Here is a 17162-nt window from a genome sequence, read left to right as displayed (position 1 = left end):
CAACCAGCAGAAGTCCTACTGTGACCCGTCAGAAACAGAATTGCAGAGCCCTGGGTACATACTCATAAAGCGTCTCAGAGAAAGAGTGCTGATCTATGATCCGTTTAGCTTTTCAGATCATAATGATCATTACGATTCATTACGATTCCATGGACATGGGGGACCTGATCCTTGATCAGCACTCATACTCCATGAATGTGGGCCATGGACTGTAAGAAGGATACCCAACAGCAGTCTTTGAGAGAATTGATCAATGAACACAATTTAAAGTGACATCATTGTTCAAAGTCTAGTGATTCTTGAATGAAATAAATGGACTCAACCAGGAATCTTCTTTATGCACAAACAAAGGGGAGGACTTTATTGGTCAATCTGTTGCATGTAAAGCAAAACTTCACTCAAAGTTCATGGTGCTTATTTTGAAAAGCAGTGCAGTGGTGCTAGAACAGTAGAACCATGATGTCATGTTGGCCGTCAGAGCAGAAGACGAGAGCAGAGTATGTCAGCCAACAGAACAGGTCTAAGTCCGAAACGGCACCCCAGTGTTCCCGACATACTGTAGTGTACTACTTTAACCAGACCCTGGTCAAAAGTAGAGCACTATGTAGGGAACAGGGTGCCATTTCAGATACAGAGCCCACGATTAGTCAGGCAGCAGTCGACAGACAGAACACAAGCCCATATGTACAGGAAATATATCATTTATATATGTATTCGTATGTACATTCAAACCATTTCAATAAATAACAGAGATACATTAAAATAAATGTATAAAACAAACAAACAATATGGAAGATGCAGTCGATTTTTTTGTAATACTTTCCATGACAGAGGACTTAGGAACTGGTAAAATAGATGATGTTATCTTTTGGGAGGTAACGCTACCTAGTGAGCAAAATTGGTCGAAAGACATTTTTTTGCTCAAAGGGTTTAACATGAAGGCATCATAATTTATAATGGACTAGAAGGGGTCAATTGCAAAAGTAAACACTAGAAGATATCAAATTTTTGGCTTAAATCATCACTAACTTGTCTTAATGTCTTAACTCCAACACCTCTCTCTCTCACTCAAAGCGTATCTTCTCGAACTAAACTTTGTAATCGAGTGCAAATTATATTTAGTTTCAGTTTCAGTGACCTCTGTCAGATGAGGAACAGAAAAAAATTGCTCTGGTGTGGAATACGCATGAAAATAATCATAGGGCTCTATTCAATCTGTAACGCTGAAGCGTTACAGATTCCGCTACAGAAATGTGTAGGCAATTTCCGATTGAGTCGACACATGCAGCCTCTGATAAAGCGGGAACATTGCCTTTAAATTTCAATCACGCTGAAAAGCTGAACTTCCGTGATGCGGATTGAATAGACCCCCCTAATCTTACATCTACCTAGATGTATATATTTCCTCAATTCCCTTGACTAACCAGTGCCCCCCGCACATTGATACTGTACCGGTACCCCCTGTATATAGCCTCGCTATTGTTATTCTACTGCTGCTCTTTAATGATGTTACATTTATTTCTTATTTTTTCTTTCGGTATTTTTCTTAAAACTGCATTGTTGTTTAAGGGTTTGTAAGTAAGCATTTCACTGTAAGATCTACACCTGTTGTATTGGGCGCATGTGACAAATACAATTGAAACGACATTTGTGAACATAATTCATTTTTGGGGAATGACGTTTGATTTGTACGATCAACTCTACAGTTTATATCCATTGTCGGACGCTTAGGTTTACTTTTTGGCATGGAAAATAATGTTGATCATACAATTTCCCCAATCAATGTACCTTTAAATCAGTTATAAAGCAATGAATGAAAAAAAAACCCTCTATCATAACAAAACGTTTCAAAATGTTAAAAATCGGGTAGCTGATTCGGTTCTGGGTGCGGAGATGAACAAGTCCTCAATAAGCCATTTTAAATAGTACCATAACTGACCATTGTAAATAGTAACTCTAAGTGTTACAGTGTTCCCAGGTTAATATCGGCCAATTGTCAAAAAGCCATTCTCTCATTCCTATCATGCAGCTATTCAGCAGAAAAACGCCTGATGCAATAAGTATAGTCCAGCATATTATACAGTAGTCCCTCTATGTGTTCACTTTTCGTCGATGAACCGGCAGAGAGATCTGAGACCAGGCTAGTAGAGTTACAACCCAAGGCAGTGGTCAAGTGTTCAAGGTCCGCTCACCTTGGGATTGAGTTTCAAGGACCACATTTCAACCCTCTTGACTTGGGCTTCGTCCCAAATGGCAGTTATGACGCAAACTTAGATACAGTAGACAGCTACATTGGTGCCATTGCAGTGTCAACATGAGTAAACGGCAGCAAAACATAATTAAAATCACAAGTAAAACGAACACACAAAAAACTAAAAACAAAAGTGGTTGAAATTGTGGTCGGAAAATTTGAAAATTACTACCCCACCACCACCCAATCCAACCTCGTCAGTCCCTTCTCTCAGTGCATTGTCAATATGTTCTTTCTTCGGCCCTATCGCACAAATTCCTCAATGCATAAAGGGAGTACCACAGTTGCCAGTGCCATCTATTTCAAATTCCCCCCATACGGTCGAACACACTGCAACAACTTACTCTGTCTAAATCCTTCATAATCCTGCTTTAGATCATCTAGGAATCCCTTACATCCGCAGACTCTAGAACGCCTGTAGGTTCTAAAATGTGGTTGCCCCGTTTAAGCCTGCAGGAGATCCAATTCCACAACAGCTTTCCCTAACATAACAGAACCATGGCGATGATAGCAGTGTTCCTGATCATTATATCATGTTGATGGGGTTTCTGAGACAGTAAACACCTCTCCAGGCATGGTAAAGCTCTGGTAAATTGCACAGACCCACCCAGTCGTGTACTGAAGACTGCCTGCCAGCATTATTCAACTTGGGTGGGTGACTGGGACAGCACAGCTGCATCATTGTCCCATTTGAGTCTACTACTCCCCCCCTTCTCTCTCTCCCTCTATTAATCTTGCCAACATTCCATCTCTCTTTCTCTCCTCTTTTGATTGAAGTGGGGAGTGAGTACAACAGATGGCAGGAGTAATAATAATGTGCTACCAATACTAAGTCACAATACATTTAAAAAAAAATTAAAAGACAATCAACATTAATAAATAAATAAATGCTTTGAATGAGAGCAATATAAAAACCTAACATGACATCTACTCGTCTACTAGTATAAACTTGTCACATTTTGGGGTAAACCCCCTTCCTCCCCTCCCACATTAGTTTTCTAACAGGAGAAAAGGGAGCGAGAGAGAATTTCAGAGTGGAGAGAAGGCAGAACGAAGCAATTACCAGAGGCGCCGGTGCGTGTTCCTCTGTCCTTTCCCAAGACAAAAGTGGATCAGAGTGGATCATCTTGATGGACAAACAATACAGTACCAGGATCACAAGTTGAAATACTGGTGTTGTCTTCATCCCCCTTTTTGCAGTCACCAAAATCAACTGGTCACCAAATAATAATTTACTACATTGTTTCTATACATTATGATATATTCATTTGTATCCTTCCCTAATCTAGAACAGCAGTTGCATTTCTCTTTCAAGAGAAGAATACTTTTTTTATCTATCCCTTTAACTCAGTCAAACTCAGCTCATGCTTAGTCTATTCTTCTCTGCCTCCCTCTATCACTATTGCTCTTCAATGTGTTCTCTCACCCGATCATCCTTTTTCTTTTCAATCCATTCATTTTTCCCCATTCAGTTTGAAATCAGTGTGTACAGCACGTAATATTTAAATACTTGCCAAGTCTTTCTCCTGTCTATACTTCTATCTCTCTCCCTTATTCATTTATTTCTTTCTTTACCCTCTCCCCTATCAATCTGCCGCTCTTCTTCCAGAGGTCCATGTAACTAAAGGAGCAATAGAAGGAGGGAGGGAGTTGTAGAGGATGAGAAACAATTTCTCTCTCCCTCTCTTCTAGGTTATAGTGTCATTGCAATACAGTACAATAGATTCCCTTGACAGACCTCAGTCTTCCCGGCCTGGTCTGGCTGGCCCCGTCCGCACAGTGATCCTTCTTCCTCTCCATCTTTCCCTCCCTCTTTCTTTTCTTTCTCAGTGTGTGTCGGTCTCTCTGTCTGCCTTGTGGGGGACAGGACTGTAGCCGTTGGCCGGGGGAGGTAATGGGGCTCCCTGGCCGGGGCAGCATCCCCTATCAGGCTTGTTGAGGGTGGCCGGGGGCCGGGAGCGCGAGGCCCCGGTGAAGAGGCGGAAGGCACCCCTGCAGATGAGGGTGAACCAGTAGACCTGTGGGGCCATCAGACAGAAGGCCCCCACGTTGCACTGCCAGGGAGCCACAAGGGGCACTGTGTAGAGGGGGATGGAGGCATACCTGCAACACAAGGAGGAGGATGTGAGGCGTAGGGGGGAAATGAGGGTTAATGTTTGCTTAATGTTGCTAGCTAACAAGCTTACCCAGATTTTTTAAAAACTTACTTAGAGCAAACTTGTTCATTTGAACAAGTTCTATAACAAGACACCTTGTCTCAAGCGAGCTATTGTCAAGGATTTTGGTTTATGGCTAATGACTTTAAAATGAACAATCTGATTTAATACAAATAATCAAGGAAGAATGCTTCCCTTATGGAAAAAAAACAAGATTTTCACATTGTGATCACGTCCTTTTATGTTATGTTGTGATAACATGATAACATTTCACATGTCAAAACGTGTTTTTGGATCAATTCACATGTGAAATCATTTGCAAACATGTTTTTGGAACATTTCACATGAGATCATGATTTCACATGTGCTGACATGTTGTCACGTGTCGTTTCAGATTTGTATCCCCATGTGTCACATTTATTTCACAAGATCATGTTTTCAAGTGCCCACATGTTGTAAAATACGTAATTTCATGTTATCACGTTCCTTTACATGTTGTCACATATAACATTAACTTCACATAAGATCACGTGAAATTCAAGTTGTTTTTCCGTAAGGGACCATGTTAAGGTGTTTATAAGGCATTTGTTTTACCAGTCGTCACGACGTCATGTGATGGTCCCAGATTGTCCCAAACCATCACGGATCCCTCCGGAACTTTCATTACACACTCCCTCTGATTGTATTTATATATGTGTGCCCTTTGGTTCCATTGGGCAGTCGATTATTGTTACAATGTCCGTTGGTGCGTGTGAGTACCTCTGCTGTGTGTTTTGGGCTTTCGTGCCCTTGTGGATTGCGCAGATGAATACGGGTCTCGTCCTGTGTGTTAATCATTGTGCGAGTGTGTAATTTATTCTAGGTACTCCTCGCTCTTTTGTTTTGGGTTTTTACCCTGTGTTTTGTTACGTGTTTGTTTGGTCTTCGTCCCCGTGCCTTTACACGGCACGCAGTAATTTGGGCTTAATAAAAACCCTTATTACGCAATCCTGCGCCTGTCTCCCGAATCTCTTCATACCAACGTGACAGAATAATCTACCATTAAGGGAGACAGTGGGAATGCTCCGTCCGCCGCAACTTCGGCAGTGGCAAAAGGCCCATCCGTAATTTGTGATGAATAAAAAACCCTACTGCGCATTCCTGCATCTGTCTCTCGATCCTTCATGCCAACATCTCTGCACTTAGCTAGAGTGCCATCTGCACTGCTATTTTAGTTATCATTTAATCTGGCTATTCTCTCATCATTGATTTCATTTACTTATATCAGTAATTTGAGGATTTTCTGTATAGTTGTCTAATGTTGGTGGGGAATATTATTCAGTTGTAATGTTTTTCCTGAATAACAATGATAAATAATAGCTTTTCTTTAGTGTATTTTTTAGCAAATCTGAGATTCACTTTGATGTCCCAAGTGTAGAAATATAGGTGAAATCAGTTATTGACACCGACGTAATGACGTAGCAGAAAGATCGGAATGTTGTGAACCAAGAGGTTGTGAGTTCAAATCCCAGGTTAGGACACGTTGAATAATAATTACTGTATCAATAAACATACACAATGTAGTCCTGTACACCGGGTGTACAAAACAGAAGGAACACCTGCTCTTTCCATGACAGACTGACCAGGGGGAATCCAGGTGAAAGCTATGATCTCTTATTGATGTCACTTGTTAAATCCACTTCACTTACTGTAGATGAAGGGGAGGAGACAGGTTAAAGAAGGATTTTTAAGCCTTGAGACAATTGAGACATAGAACTGGCCCGTCCGACGCCACTGTGTGTGTCTGCCATTCAGAGGGTGAACGGGCAAGAAAAAATATTTAAGTGCCTTTGAACAAGGTATGATATTAGGTACAGTGCCTTGCGAAAGTATTTGGCCCCCTTGAACTTTGCGACCGTTTGCCACATTTCAGGCTTCAAACATAAAGAAATAAAACTGTATTTTTTTGTGAAGAATCAACAACAAGTGGGACACAATCATGAAGTGGAACGACATTTATTGGATATATCAAACTTTTTTAACAAATCAAAAACTGAAAAATTGGGCGTGCAAAATTATTCAGCCCCTTTACTTTTAGTGCAGCAAACTCTCTCCAGAAGTTCAGTGAGGATCTCTGAATGATCCAATGTTGACCTAAATGACTAATGATGATAAATACAATCCACCTGTGTGTAATCAAGTCTCCGTATAAATGCACCTGCACTGTGATAGTCTCAGAGGTCCGTTAAAAGCGCAGAGAGCATCATGAAGAACAAGGAACACACCAGGCAGGTCCGAGATACTGTTGTGAAGAAGTTTAAAGCCGGATTTGGATACAAAAAGATTTCCCAAGCTTTAAACATCCCAAGGAGCACTGTGCAAGCGATAATATTGAAATGGAAGGAGTATCAGACCACTGCAAATCTACCAAGACCTGGCCGTCCCTCTAAACTTTCAGCTCATACAAGGAGAAGACTGATCAGAGATGCAGCCAAGAGGCCCATGATCACTCTGGATGAACTGCAGAGATCTACAGCTGAGGTGGGAGACTCTGTCCATAGGACAACAATCAGTCGTATATTGCACAAATCTGGCCTCTATGGAAGAGTGGCAAGAAGAAAGCCATTTCTTAAAGATATCCATAAAAAGTGTCATTTAAAGTTTGCCACAAGCCACCTGGGAGACACACCAAACATGTGGAAGAAGGTGCTCTGGTCAGATGAAATCAAAATTGAACTTTTTGGCAACAATGCAAAACGTTATGTTTGGCGTAAAAGCAACACAGCTGAACACACCATCCCCACTGTCAAACATGGTGGTGGCAGCATCATGGTTTGGGCCTGCTTTTCTTCAGCAGGGACAGGGAAGATGGTTAAAATTGATGGGAAGATGGATGGAGCCAAATACAGGACCATTCTGGAAGAAAACCTGATGGAGTCTGCAAATGACCTGAGACTGGGACGGAGATTTGTCTTCCAACAAGACAATGATCCATACATAACGCAAAATCTACAATGGAATGGTTCAAAAATAAACATATCCAGGTGTTAGAATGGCCAAGTCAAAGTCCAGACGTGAATCCAATCGAGAATCTGTAGAAAGAACTGAAAACTGCTGTTCACAAATGCTCTCCATCCAACCTCACTGAGCTCGAGTTGTTTTGCAAGGAGGAATGGGAAAAAATGTCAGTCTCTCGATGTGCAAAACTGATAGAGACATACCCCAAGCGACTTACAGCTGTAATCGCAGCAAAAGGTGGCGCTACAAAGTATTAACTTAAGGGGGCTGAATCATTTTGCACGCCCAATTTTTCAGTTTTTGATTTGTTAAAAAAGTTTGAAATATCCAATAAATGTCGTTCCACTTCATGATTGTGTCCCACTTGTTGTTGATTCTTCACAAAAAAATACAGTTTTATATATTTATGTTTGAAGCCTGAAATGTGGCAAAAGGTCGCAAAGTTCAAGGGGGCCGAATACTTTCGCAAGGCACTGTACCAAGTACACCGGTTTGAGTGTGTCAAGAACTGCAATGCTGCTGGATTTTCACGCATAACATTTTTCCGTGTGTATCAAGAATGATCCACCACCCAAAGGACATCCAGCCAAATTGACAACAGTGGGAAGCATTGGAGTCAACATGGAGCAGCATCCCTGTAGAACGCTTGACACCTTGTAGAGTCCATGCCCCAACAAATTTAGTCTGTTCTGAGGACAAAAAAGGCAACTTAATATTAGGAAGGTGTTCCTAATATTTTGAACACCGAGTATGTCAAAGTATCAAATTTGTAAGTTGTAAACACTATGTTACAAGCACTGTGTGAAATATAACGAATCATGTCCCAAAAACACATGTTTTTACATGTTTTCATGTGTGATTTTCCACATGTGAAATCAAGGTTGATAGAACTAGGTAACAAAACAAAATGGTGACATGGTGCTTAGTGGCTAGATAGCTACATGCAAGCAAGCAAGATATTTTCAATCAGACAATGAGAAAGATATTGCTTATTTATATATATGAATGATATTATCTGCTAGCTAAGTAGCTAGGCCAGAAGCCTACAAACTTAAACTTGTAACCTACCATCGTAGATCTTAAGAACGCGAGATAAAAAACAATACGCATAGATGAAGTTGGGGACAGACAGACAAGCGCACAAGACAGAAAGACACAGCTAGACAGAGACAGACAGACAGCTAGACAGAGACAGACAGACAGGTAGAAAGAGAGACAGACAGACAGGCAGAAAGAGAGACAGACAGACAGGCAGAAAGAGAGACAGACAGACAGGCAGAAAGAGAGACAGACAGACAGGCAGAAAGAGAGACAGACAGACAGGCAGACAGTGGTCAGTATGTTACCTGCTGTAGGCGTAGTAGAGGTAGGGGAAGAGCAGAACTCGACAGACGAAGAAAGTGACCAGCATGAGAGCGCCATTCACTTTATGAAGAAGAGTGTGCTGCTTCTTGTACTGAGGGGGACAAAGAGAGATAGAGAGAGGGCAGGAGCCAGGGGAAGGGGGAAAACGAGAGCAGGGTGAAGGACCCGAGAAAGAGAGCTTGGGTAAATGTTAACCCAAAAATCACAGGAGACAAGAATGTTAACATGAACGCTAGTAAGTGAGCACTTCAGAATCAGAAAGACTTGAGTTCTTAGACTGCTGCACAGAGAGTAAGAGACTGAGGAAGGAAGGTAGGAAGGAAGAAGAGGAGGAGAGAGAGAAAGCAGGTGGAGAGAGAGAGAAAGCAGGTGGAGAGAGAGAGAAAGCAGGTGGAGAGAGAGAGAAAGCAGGTGGAGAGAGAGAGAAAGCAGGTGGAGAGAGAGAGAAAGCAGGTGGAGAGAGAGAGAAAGCAGGTGGCGAGAGAGAGAAAGCAGGTGGCAAGAGAGAGAAAGCAGGTGGCAAGAGAGAGAAAGCAGGTGGAGAGAGAGAGAAAGCAGGTGGAGAGAGAGAGAAAGCAGGTGGAGAGAGAGAGAAAGCAGGTGGAGAGAGAGAGAAAGCAGGTGGAGAGAGAGAGAAAGCAGGTGGAGAGAGGAGTGAGTATTACCCGGATGAGGATTTTCCCCAGGCAGACGGACGGAGTGCTGAGTTCAGCCATAAACATGACACCCTGGAAGTAATCGCCCTTTCCCTGCCTCCAGAACTGAGAGAGAGAGGAGAGAGAGATGAGATGGAGGGCCATGATATGGCTGATAAAGTATATAGACAGACCATTGAAAGAAAAGCTCACAAACAAGCACACCTCATCTCCCCTTAAAAGCACATGTCCATAGAAGGGATGTTAACATTGGCTGCCAGTAGCAACAGGAGGCAGATGGGGGTTGGAGCAGGAGAGTCTAGTCTGCAGATGGCAGCCGGTTAGGAACAATTTTAGGGATCAGAAACCAAATCACCATCAGATCATCTCTATCTGACAAGACTTAAAGGGTTAGTGTGTGTGTTTACATGTTTATCATTTGCTCCCCCCACCCTTTAGACAACAGACAGACCGTGGCACGGTAGACTAATAAAATAGTCCGCTAGAACCACCCTAGTTACAGCGATAGTTACCACGGAGACGGGGAAGCAGATGGTCACCATGACGACGTGGTGCAGCACCATGAGGAACTCTCTGCGCAGGTAACTGGCCACTTCCGAGCCCATTGGCTTTGGCCTGCCGCCCTCCTCCTCCTCGTGCCCTTTAACCTGCAGCTTGTGCCAATAGCACAGGAACATGGCGTAGATGTCGTACGCAAAGTAGGGCACCGCAAACAGGATGTAGGTACTGGTAAGCCAGTGTCTGGAGAGGTGTGGTGCAAGAAGGGGTGGGGTGGGGGGGGACAGAAAGTGAGAAAGGAGAGAGCGAGAGAGAAGGTGTAATAGTTTAAGTTCTATGTAACAATGTGTGCCAACGTGTACACTGTAGCTGCCTATGTGACTACCTATTGCCTGTTTCAGTGCGATGCATCCTGTATGTGAGGCTCTAGCCTAGACGTCAGGGGGTTAAGTGACTGGCCAGGATGCATTGATCTGGGGCACGTGCGTGATTTGGGCAGGTACGTGATTTGGTATTCAAATGAGCCGGCACTCACGCGAGCGCCTCCCTACTTTGACTGGCAAATGAGGGCAAGGGAGAGGGAGGGAGTCGGTGACTGGCAGTATCTCTCCCCCCCCTCTCCTTTTTTCCTCTCCCTTTTTCTCCCCCGCCTCCTAATTGATGGAAAGACGAGGGGGAAGAAGTGCAGCTGTGTCACATTGCGAGTTATCTTAGGACACCAGTGTCTGACTCACAGCATCTCACTAGTCTAAAGTATCTTCCATTCTTCCTCTCCTCCTCTCTTCCTTCAACCAAAAACAAATCTTCCACTTTCAGTGTGTATTTTATATAGTTTTATGTAGTCCACTGTTAACAAAGTTGCAGTTGTAAAACCAGTGGAGACATGTTTGAGTAGCTGCTCCTACAGTTCCATAGCAGCATGCTGCAGTCTAGGTTTCTGGCTTCTGTGTGACTGCATTACAGATACTAAAATAGTGCTGCTGGCTTTGGGACAAATAGAGGTTAATTGGGTTGAAATTCTAATTAGGTTAACAGGGACAAGGTGAGCAGGGAGAGAATTACAGATTATTACGCAGACACTTGAATACTTTATTTGGATCGAAAGTTAAACATACACAGCAAATTGGCCAGTGTTAACTTGTGTGGATTTCTCAATGTCACATTTATAGTGTTGACTCAGGAGTTAAATTAACTCTGTAAGAGTGAAATTAACACTCAGCGGTGTAAAATAGCCCCAATGTGGGGGTTAATAACAAGTGTTGAGTGTGAGAGTGTGATTGTGTCAGTTTTACTCTGTGGAGAGTAAAACATTCCCATCATAACACACCCATCATTATCAGATTTCCTAGCATGCTCTACTACCAGGTAAACCTTTTTAGGATTGTTTTTTAATATCTGTATTTTTGCATCTACATTGACTGATTAATCTCATGCTACACAAAGATAAATAACATACATTCTTCTAAACTAATCCAATTAGATTTATTGCACCATTTACTGAAATGGTTGTTCCAGTTGAAAATGGTTTAGGTCACAAAAGAAACTCTGGGGGGGGGACAAAATGTGCGCTTGGTTCATAGAACAGGGGTTACGTGAGTGACCTCCGGTAGCCACTAAATGCGGCTGTAAGTTTCCGTTTTCTTCCAAGAAATGTTGCTCTAACTTCTAAACATTAGAAGCCACAAAATATTAATGAAAACATTAAGACTTGTGTTTCCCTCAGAACAGAGTGGACAGGACCAGGCAGTAAATCAGACTGGTGAAAAAATAACATGATCAACTGTGGTTCTTTTCTACACAGAAAAACATACACAATTATTGCCTGTTGTTTTCCTAAATCCTTTCTGATGTATTTCAAACCATACTTCTGACTGAAATAATATTACAAATCAGTCTAAAACAATGTTTGACATGCTGTCATAGAACCAATTAAAAAAGTAAAAACATTGTTAGTTGATTACGTCACTTTTTTACATGGTGGGGTTACGAAACATTTTTTATAACAAAGTGGGGTCACGGACCAAAAAAGTTTGGGAACCCCTGCTTTAGGTGGTCTACTCACAATGTTACTAACCCTAACAGTCATTCTGAATGCAGATGCGGGTGAATACAAATTCCAACTGTTGGATGTCCTAACTGGCTGAATTCCAATAAGAATCCTACATCACTTTGCAAGCCAGCAGAATGTGACTTGCGGGCCTGATGTGGCCTGTAAACTAGGAGGTTTCTAACACCACTGTGGTAGGGTAAAACTCGGCCATCAAACTAAGGCCTTATGATATATTACATGTATTGCCCTAAAGAGATTAATTTTAATGATAACATTTGTCTACAGTAAGGAAGTCATTTGGTGAAGTCCACAGGGCTGAAAGTGAACGAATTCAACAACCATGTCTCTGTCACCAACAAATAGAGTCATGGGTGGTAACTCTACAATTTACTCAAAAAAGCAAGACACACTGGGAAATTATATTGGAGGAGTGGCTTAGTGGGGGTGTGGCTTTCAATTAGTTGTTTTTGGCGAGTTAATTCATATCATATCAAATAAAAAAATCATGATGGAAATAGGTAGTTTGGGTACAATTTTATAAATGCCAACAGATAATTTGTTCGTTGGACATGGTGTGATTTCTTTGTGTTGGTAAAATTAATTGTGAGAGAAATAGTGGTGGAAACGCCTTTATTCGCAAATATTTATATAATAACCATCATAGCATAGTAAACTTGGAGTCACGAGATGATATGGTGTGCGGTCCTCCCAATATGACTCGGGGAAACCATGCAGTTAATTAAGCTTCAGATTAAATAAATTAATGATTAATTTCACACACTCCTGGGTCTTATTATGGTGACATGACACCGTTTGACAAATAAAAATACTTATTATACTTATTATCAATAATAATCTCATCATGTAGACTAGCCTACTACCCACACTGTATCCACAAGCTGTTGGCTAGAGGGCACATGCCAAGACCAGAGTAGTTTGTGACAAAACTATCCGTAGAGTTTAAAATGCAATGGGAAAAACATTGAACTTTAGACTTGTATTCACTACATGAAAAATGTAGTGAAAACGCACATTGTGTGCACTACGTCATCACACACTGACTTTTATCTGCAACGAGGCCATTTAGTGGGAACCCACCGCTGGTGGGAAAATATGCAGATTTTCTTTATGCAGATTTTAGAATATGCGCATGAAAATCTGTCGCCAATTGGATGGAAACCTAGCTAGTGTTGATTCAACGCTGGAAAATGTGCTGTGTAGTTAAGGACCCAAATCATTTTTAGACGTCACACCTCTTTCGACGCGCACACACACACACACACGACTTTTTGAGGGGCATGTGCTCAAACAAAAAAACATTTGTAACTGCGGTTAATGACTTGTTGAGCAATTATGACTGATTATTTAGTTATATAAAAGCAATAGACGGCCACGTCTTAATGGCTAATTACATTTCACATATTTAACGACGACTTGCGGGCAGTGGGTCCAGAACAACAATGACAAAAACTGTATACCCAAAACAAAGGGCACTTTAGAGGCTGGAAGAACAGAGGCATGTGCTCTGCACATATAGAGCCTATCTGTGCAGGTGCCTGCAAACACACACACACACCGGGAACACAAAACTTTACAGCAACTACTACTGCATTATCATTACTCTGTACTTACTGATCCTCGATGACGTCCTCACAGGAGGATGCGATGATGTAGCCAGCTAAGGAAGCCATGATGGCTTGGATGGATGACACCAGCCTAGTGGGGAGAGAAAGGGCAGAGTGGGGTTTCAATTGACATATTTATACCCATAACTCCTTAGAAAAAAAGCATTGACATTCAACAATGTAAACCATAGCAGAATAGTATAAAATGTCAAGCAAAGCAGAATAGCATAAGATAAATGTACGATAGGTCTGCATAGTCCTCACATTGACTCATCTGACTTGTGTGTGTGTGTCTGACTTGTAAGTGTGTGTGTACCTGGCAGACACGATGGTGGCATCTCCCTCGCTCAGAGCCAGGCCTGGGGTGTGTTTCAGGCATCTCTTAGACAGCAGGAACAAGCCTGGGAAGAAGATGGAGCCAGCAGCCAGGATGCTCAGCATGGTCCCTGAGTGTGTGTGTGTGTGTGTGTGTGTGTGTCAATGAATGTGTGTGTGTGTCTCAACAGGTACTTCACCACTGCCCTCAAACCACTTGACAAGTGGGAAAGGTTGAATGACTGATCTATGCAGGGTACTCTCAAAGCTATGGCAGCAGTTTCCGATTATCATTTGCTACTGGATGTTTGAAGGTAATGATAGGTATATCATTAGAATGCATGGCAGCGTGTAAGTACTGTCAATAGAACACTAGTACGGAATTTTAGTAATGTTATCCTAGTTATGTTATGCTAGTAGTAACGCTATGCTAGTGTTATGCTAATGCAGTATGTAGTCAAATGCTGTATTTGTTATTAGTAGGCTAGTTTTGGGGCTATTTTGGGGAATGAAAATGGACTTGCTCGTGGTTACGGTCAATGTTAATGAAATAGATCAGGAAATCATCAGGAAAGAGAGGGCTACGATAAAGCTGTGGGTGATATGTTTGTTAACTCCCCACACCTCCCTCCCAACCCCCTGCTCATAACCAGCAGAGGCCTGGTGGCTTCTGGGTCTACACACAAAGACAGACAGAGAGACAAACAGAAGATGGGGGATGGGGGGGACAAAGAGAGAGAGAAAAAAAAAATCTATTTCACACACCTTGATTAAGAGTTAAGTAAATGTACAATAAAACAGTTATATGCTTGCAAAACTGTTCAACTGTCATATAGTTTCAACGAATGTCACATTTATTCAGTGTCATCATGCAGCCTTTTAAAACATGATCAAAATCGTATCCACTCAAGCAATTACCTTGTGTGTAGACAGCCCCTACACTACACTCTAATCTCACAAATGCTGACAAATCCATTGACTACACTGTAGGCGTCATGTATCGCTGGCTGTACCACTTGTGCTACATGACTCCGGTGGGGAATGAATTAATTTGAGGTTTTCCACTGTCATTGCTCTCTAGGTAAATGCATGTACTCAGTGGGACCAGAGAGACAGGATGAATAGGTGGAGAGAGAAAGGTGGCTGAAAATAGATTTAGAAAGGGATTAGAAAAGCAGGAGATTTAGACAGAGTACAGCTGGGAGAGAGGGAATTAGTGAGAGAGAGAGAGAGAGAGAGGGGAGATGGGGTGACAGTTGACAAAGAGGAGTACCTACAGTACAGATGGGAGATGAGGGGTATGAGGGGTGGGGTGGAGGAGGATGTTGTTGGGGCGGGGCCTATTGTTCCATCCTAGGCTATGTTGGACAATAGCGGTTAGGTGATGCACCATCACACTAAAACAACAGGTTCATCCCATAACCAAAACACATGCATGTGGTTTTGATTGACGGGATAAAGGCCTATCTGGACATAATATAAATACTTTCAGATTTATCTTGGCTAGCTGATTTTTTTTGGTCAGCACAGCAGTACATAGCCTACAGTCCGGAGGTGTAGCCTATCAGCAATTTTCAGGGTGGGATAATAATAATAACAATTTAAAAATAGTCCCCTCCATAACCCTGTCACCCTATGATGCCAAGCATATCTTGACGTTGCTATATCGCTAACTTGGTAGAAAACACAGGCTCATTTCACTCAAAACCTAGCTGGCAAGCCCGTGCAACAACGTGGCTCGGACTCAATTATCAAAATACGCAATGCGAGTAAGTAACCTAAGTAAACACGGTCCTCCTCTATTACAAAAATAAACGGGACAAGCCTGTTGCACTAAATAGCAGTTATAAGGACCCATTAAGTCAACTCAACACATTATTTTGAATATGGCAGACTTGTGCCTGTCTTGGAACGGCTCCAAATCTGCATGGGCTAACCTTTGTCATATGTTTGACTGCTAGCCACTGTTGTCTACTGTAATCCAGTGTAGACTACAAACTGGACAAATCAATGTAACTATTTGAGTGTGATTGCGAGCTCGCTTATATTTGCATTCAATACATTTGTACCTGGAGCTGTTTCATGCACAAGAGTGATTGAAGCTTGTAACAGGTAGTGTGTGCACGCGGTTTGCCTAGTATGAACACACGCAAGGGATACATTGTCTAGCCTGCTTTCAGTTTTTACAGATAATGCATGCATGCTTGCTAAGGGTGACAGATTATTCAGGCCTGTATAAACTAAAGCGTGACTGTTTGCGACAAACAACATTTATTACAGACATAGAGTTTCTTGCCTAACCTCGGAGCAGGATGGTGAGAACGAAGAAGAGTTGGGTGTTGGGGTAATGAAGGGAGAGTAAAAAAAAAAAGAGATAGGCTAAATTTACATTTGGGTGATGCGGCGTCCCGTTCTGCGGCCCGGTCGGTCGGATCAAGGGGAGATCAGTGTGTTGGGTCCTGGTTGTAGCCCACACGTCGAGAATTGTTCCACATTATTATTGTGTTTTGTTGCCTTATTCCGTGTTCTGGATATCTGCAAGAAATCAGAACGTGCGTCAAGCAAGACAAATTGATGTGTGTGTTCTCCCCGCTTCTGCCTTGTGGTTCCCGTCTTGGTCCGAATCAGAATGACTCCCTCTCCGACGTGTTTGCCTTCGGATCGTTGCTTCAGTAATTGTATTTCTGAGCGGCAAAATTATTCTGAAGTCGATGGCTCTCTCGAGTGTTTTGATGTATATTGCGAGGGCACAGCTCTTCTCCCGGTTGGCCGCCGTACTAGCCTCCTGACATCTGAACAGTTATGCCATATCGACCGACCTTATTGCTTGCCCGACACATTCACTGTGAAGTCTTCAGCTGTTTATTATTTGATGACCTGTCGCACTGGATCCGTGGACGTAGAACTAATTTCAGCAAACATTAGTCTAGAAAAAAAATCCTAGTGTATGCATGATGCAGTCCCGCTGTGGATAAAGTGTAGCCATTAAGCCGGTCACATAGCCAGTTCGCTGTCACCTCCCCCTTGCTCCCGGGTATGGTAAGCTATGACTCCTAGGACTCGCAGTGCTGTGACAGCCTACTGCTGTCCCTGGATAAAGTCTTCTTTTTTTTTCTCTCAAGGGCAACGGACTTTAATAGCCTACCAGAAGTCATTTTCAGATAAAGCTGTCTAGGAAAAAACTCCTTCGTTTGACAAGACATCAAACGGTGGTTAATTAGGTCTGTAGGCCTACAGCTCTAAACATTT

The 17162-nt window shown here is 42.4% G+C and overlaps 1 protein-coding gene across 3 annotated transcripts; it reads right to left on the bottom strand.

Moving 5' to 3' along the window:
• Positions 1-331: 331 nt before the first annotated feature.
• Positions 332-16976, bottom strand: LOC110521877 (ceramide synthase). 3 transcript variants are annotated; one of them, XR_005040881.1, is made up of 8 exons: positions 16303-16975; positions 13915-14589; positions 13606-13689; positions 9938-10166; positions 9435-9530; positions 8751-8860; positions 3990-4354; positions 332-3872 (listed from the first exon to the last, which is right to left on the bottom strand). XR_005040881.1 is itself a non-coding variant. In XM_036968773.1 (7 exons), the coding sequence occupies exons 2-7, from the start codon at positions 14037-14039 to the stop codon at positions 4078-4080; spliced, it is 921 nt and encodes a 306-aa protein (XP_036824668.1). In that variant the 5' UTR covers positions 14040-14589; positions 16215-16976; the 3' UTR covers positions 332-4077. The 3 variants fall into 3 exon arrangements, 2 of the variants coding, with proteins under 2 accessions (XP_036824668.1, XP_036824667.1); XM_036968773.1 differs by having other exon boundaries at positions 332-4354; positions 16215-16976; XM_036968772.1 differs by having other exon boundaries at positions 332-4354.
• Between the last annotated feature and the right edge of the window lie 186 nt (positions 16977-17162).

The sequence above is a fragment of the Oncorhynchus mykiss genome, chromosome 30 (genome assembly GCF_013265735.2).
Source record: "Oncorhynchus mykiss isolate Arlee chromosome 30, USDA_OmykA_1.1, whole genome shotgun sequence".
Lineage (NCBI taxonomy): Eukaryota > Metazoa > Chordata > Actinopteri > Salmoniformes > Salmonidae > Oncorhynchus > Oncorhynchus mykiss.
The sequence above is the reverse complement of the archived record's forward strand: the minus strand, read 5'-3'. Positions and strand labels throughout refer to the sequence as shown.

Coding starts and splice junctions, on each gene's coding strand:
- LOC110521877 (XM_036968773.1), bottom strand. CDS start 14,039: ATGCTGAGCATCCTGGCTGCTGGCTCCATCTTCTTCCCAGGCTTGTTC. Junction 10,167..13,605: donor GAGGACGTCATCGAGGATCA/GTAAGTACAGAG, acceptor ACACCTCTCCAG/ACACTGGCTTACCAGTACCT. Junction 9,531..9,937: donor TCTGCTTCCCCGTCTCCGTG/GTAACTATCGCT, acceptor TCTCTCTCTCAG/TTCTGGAGGCAGGGAAAGGG.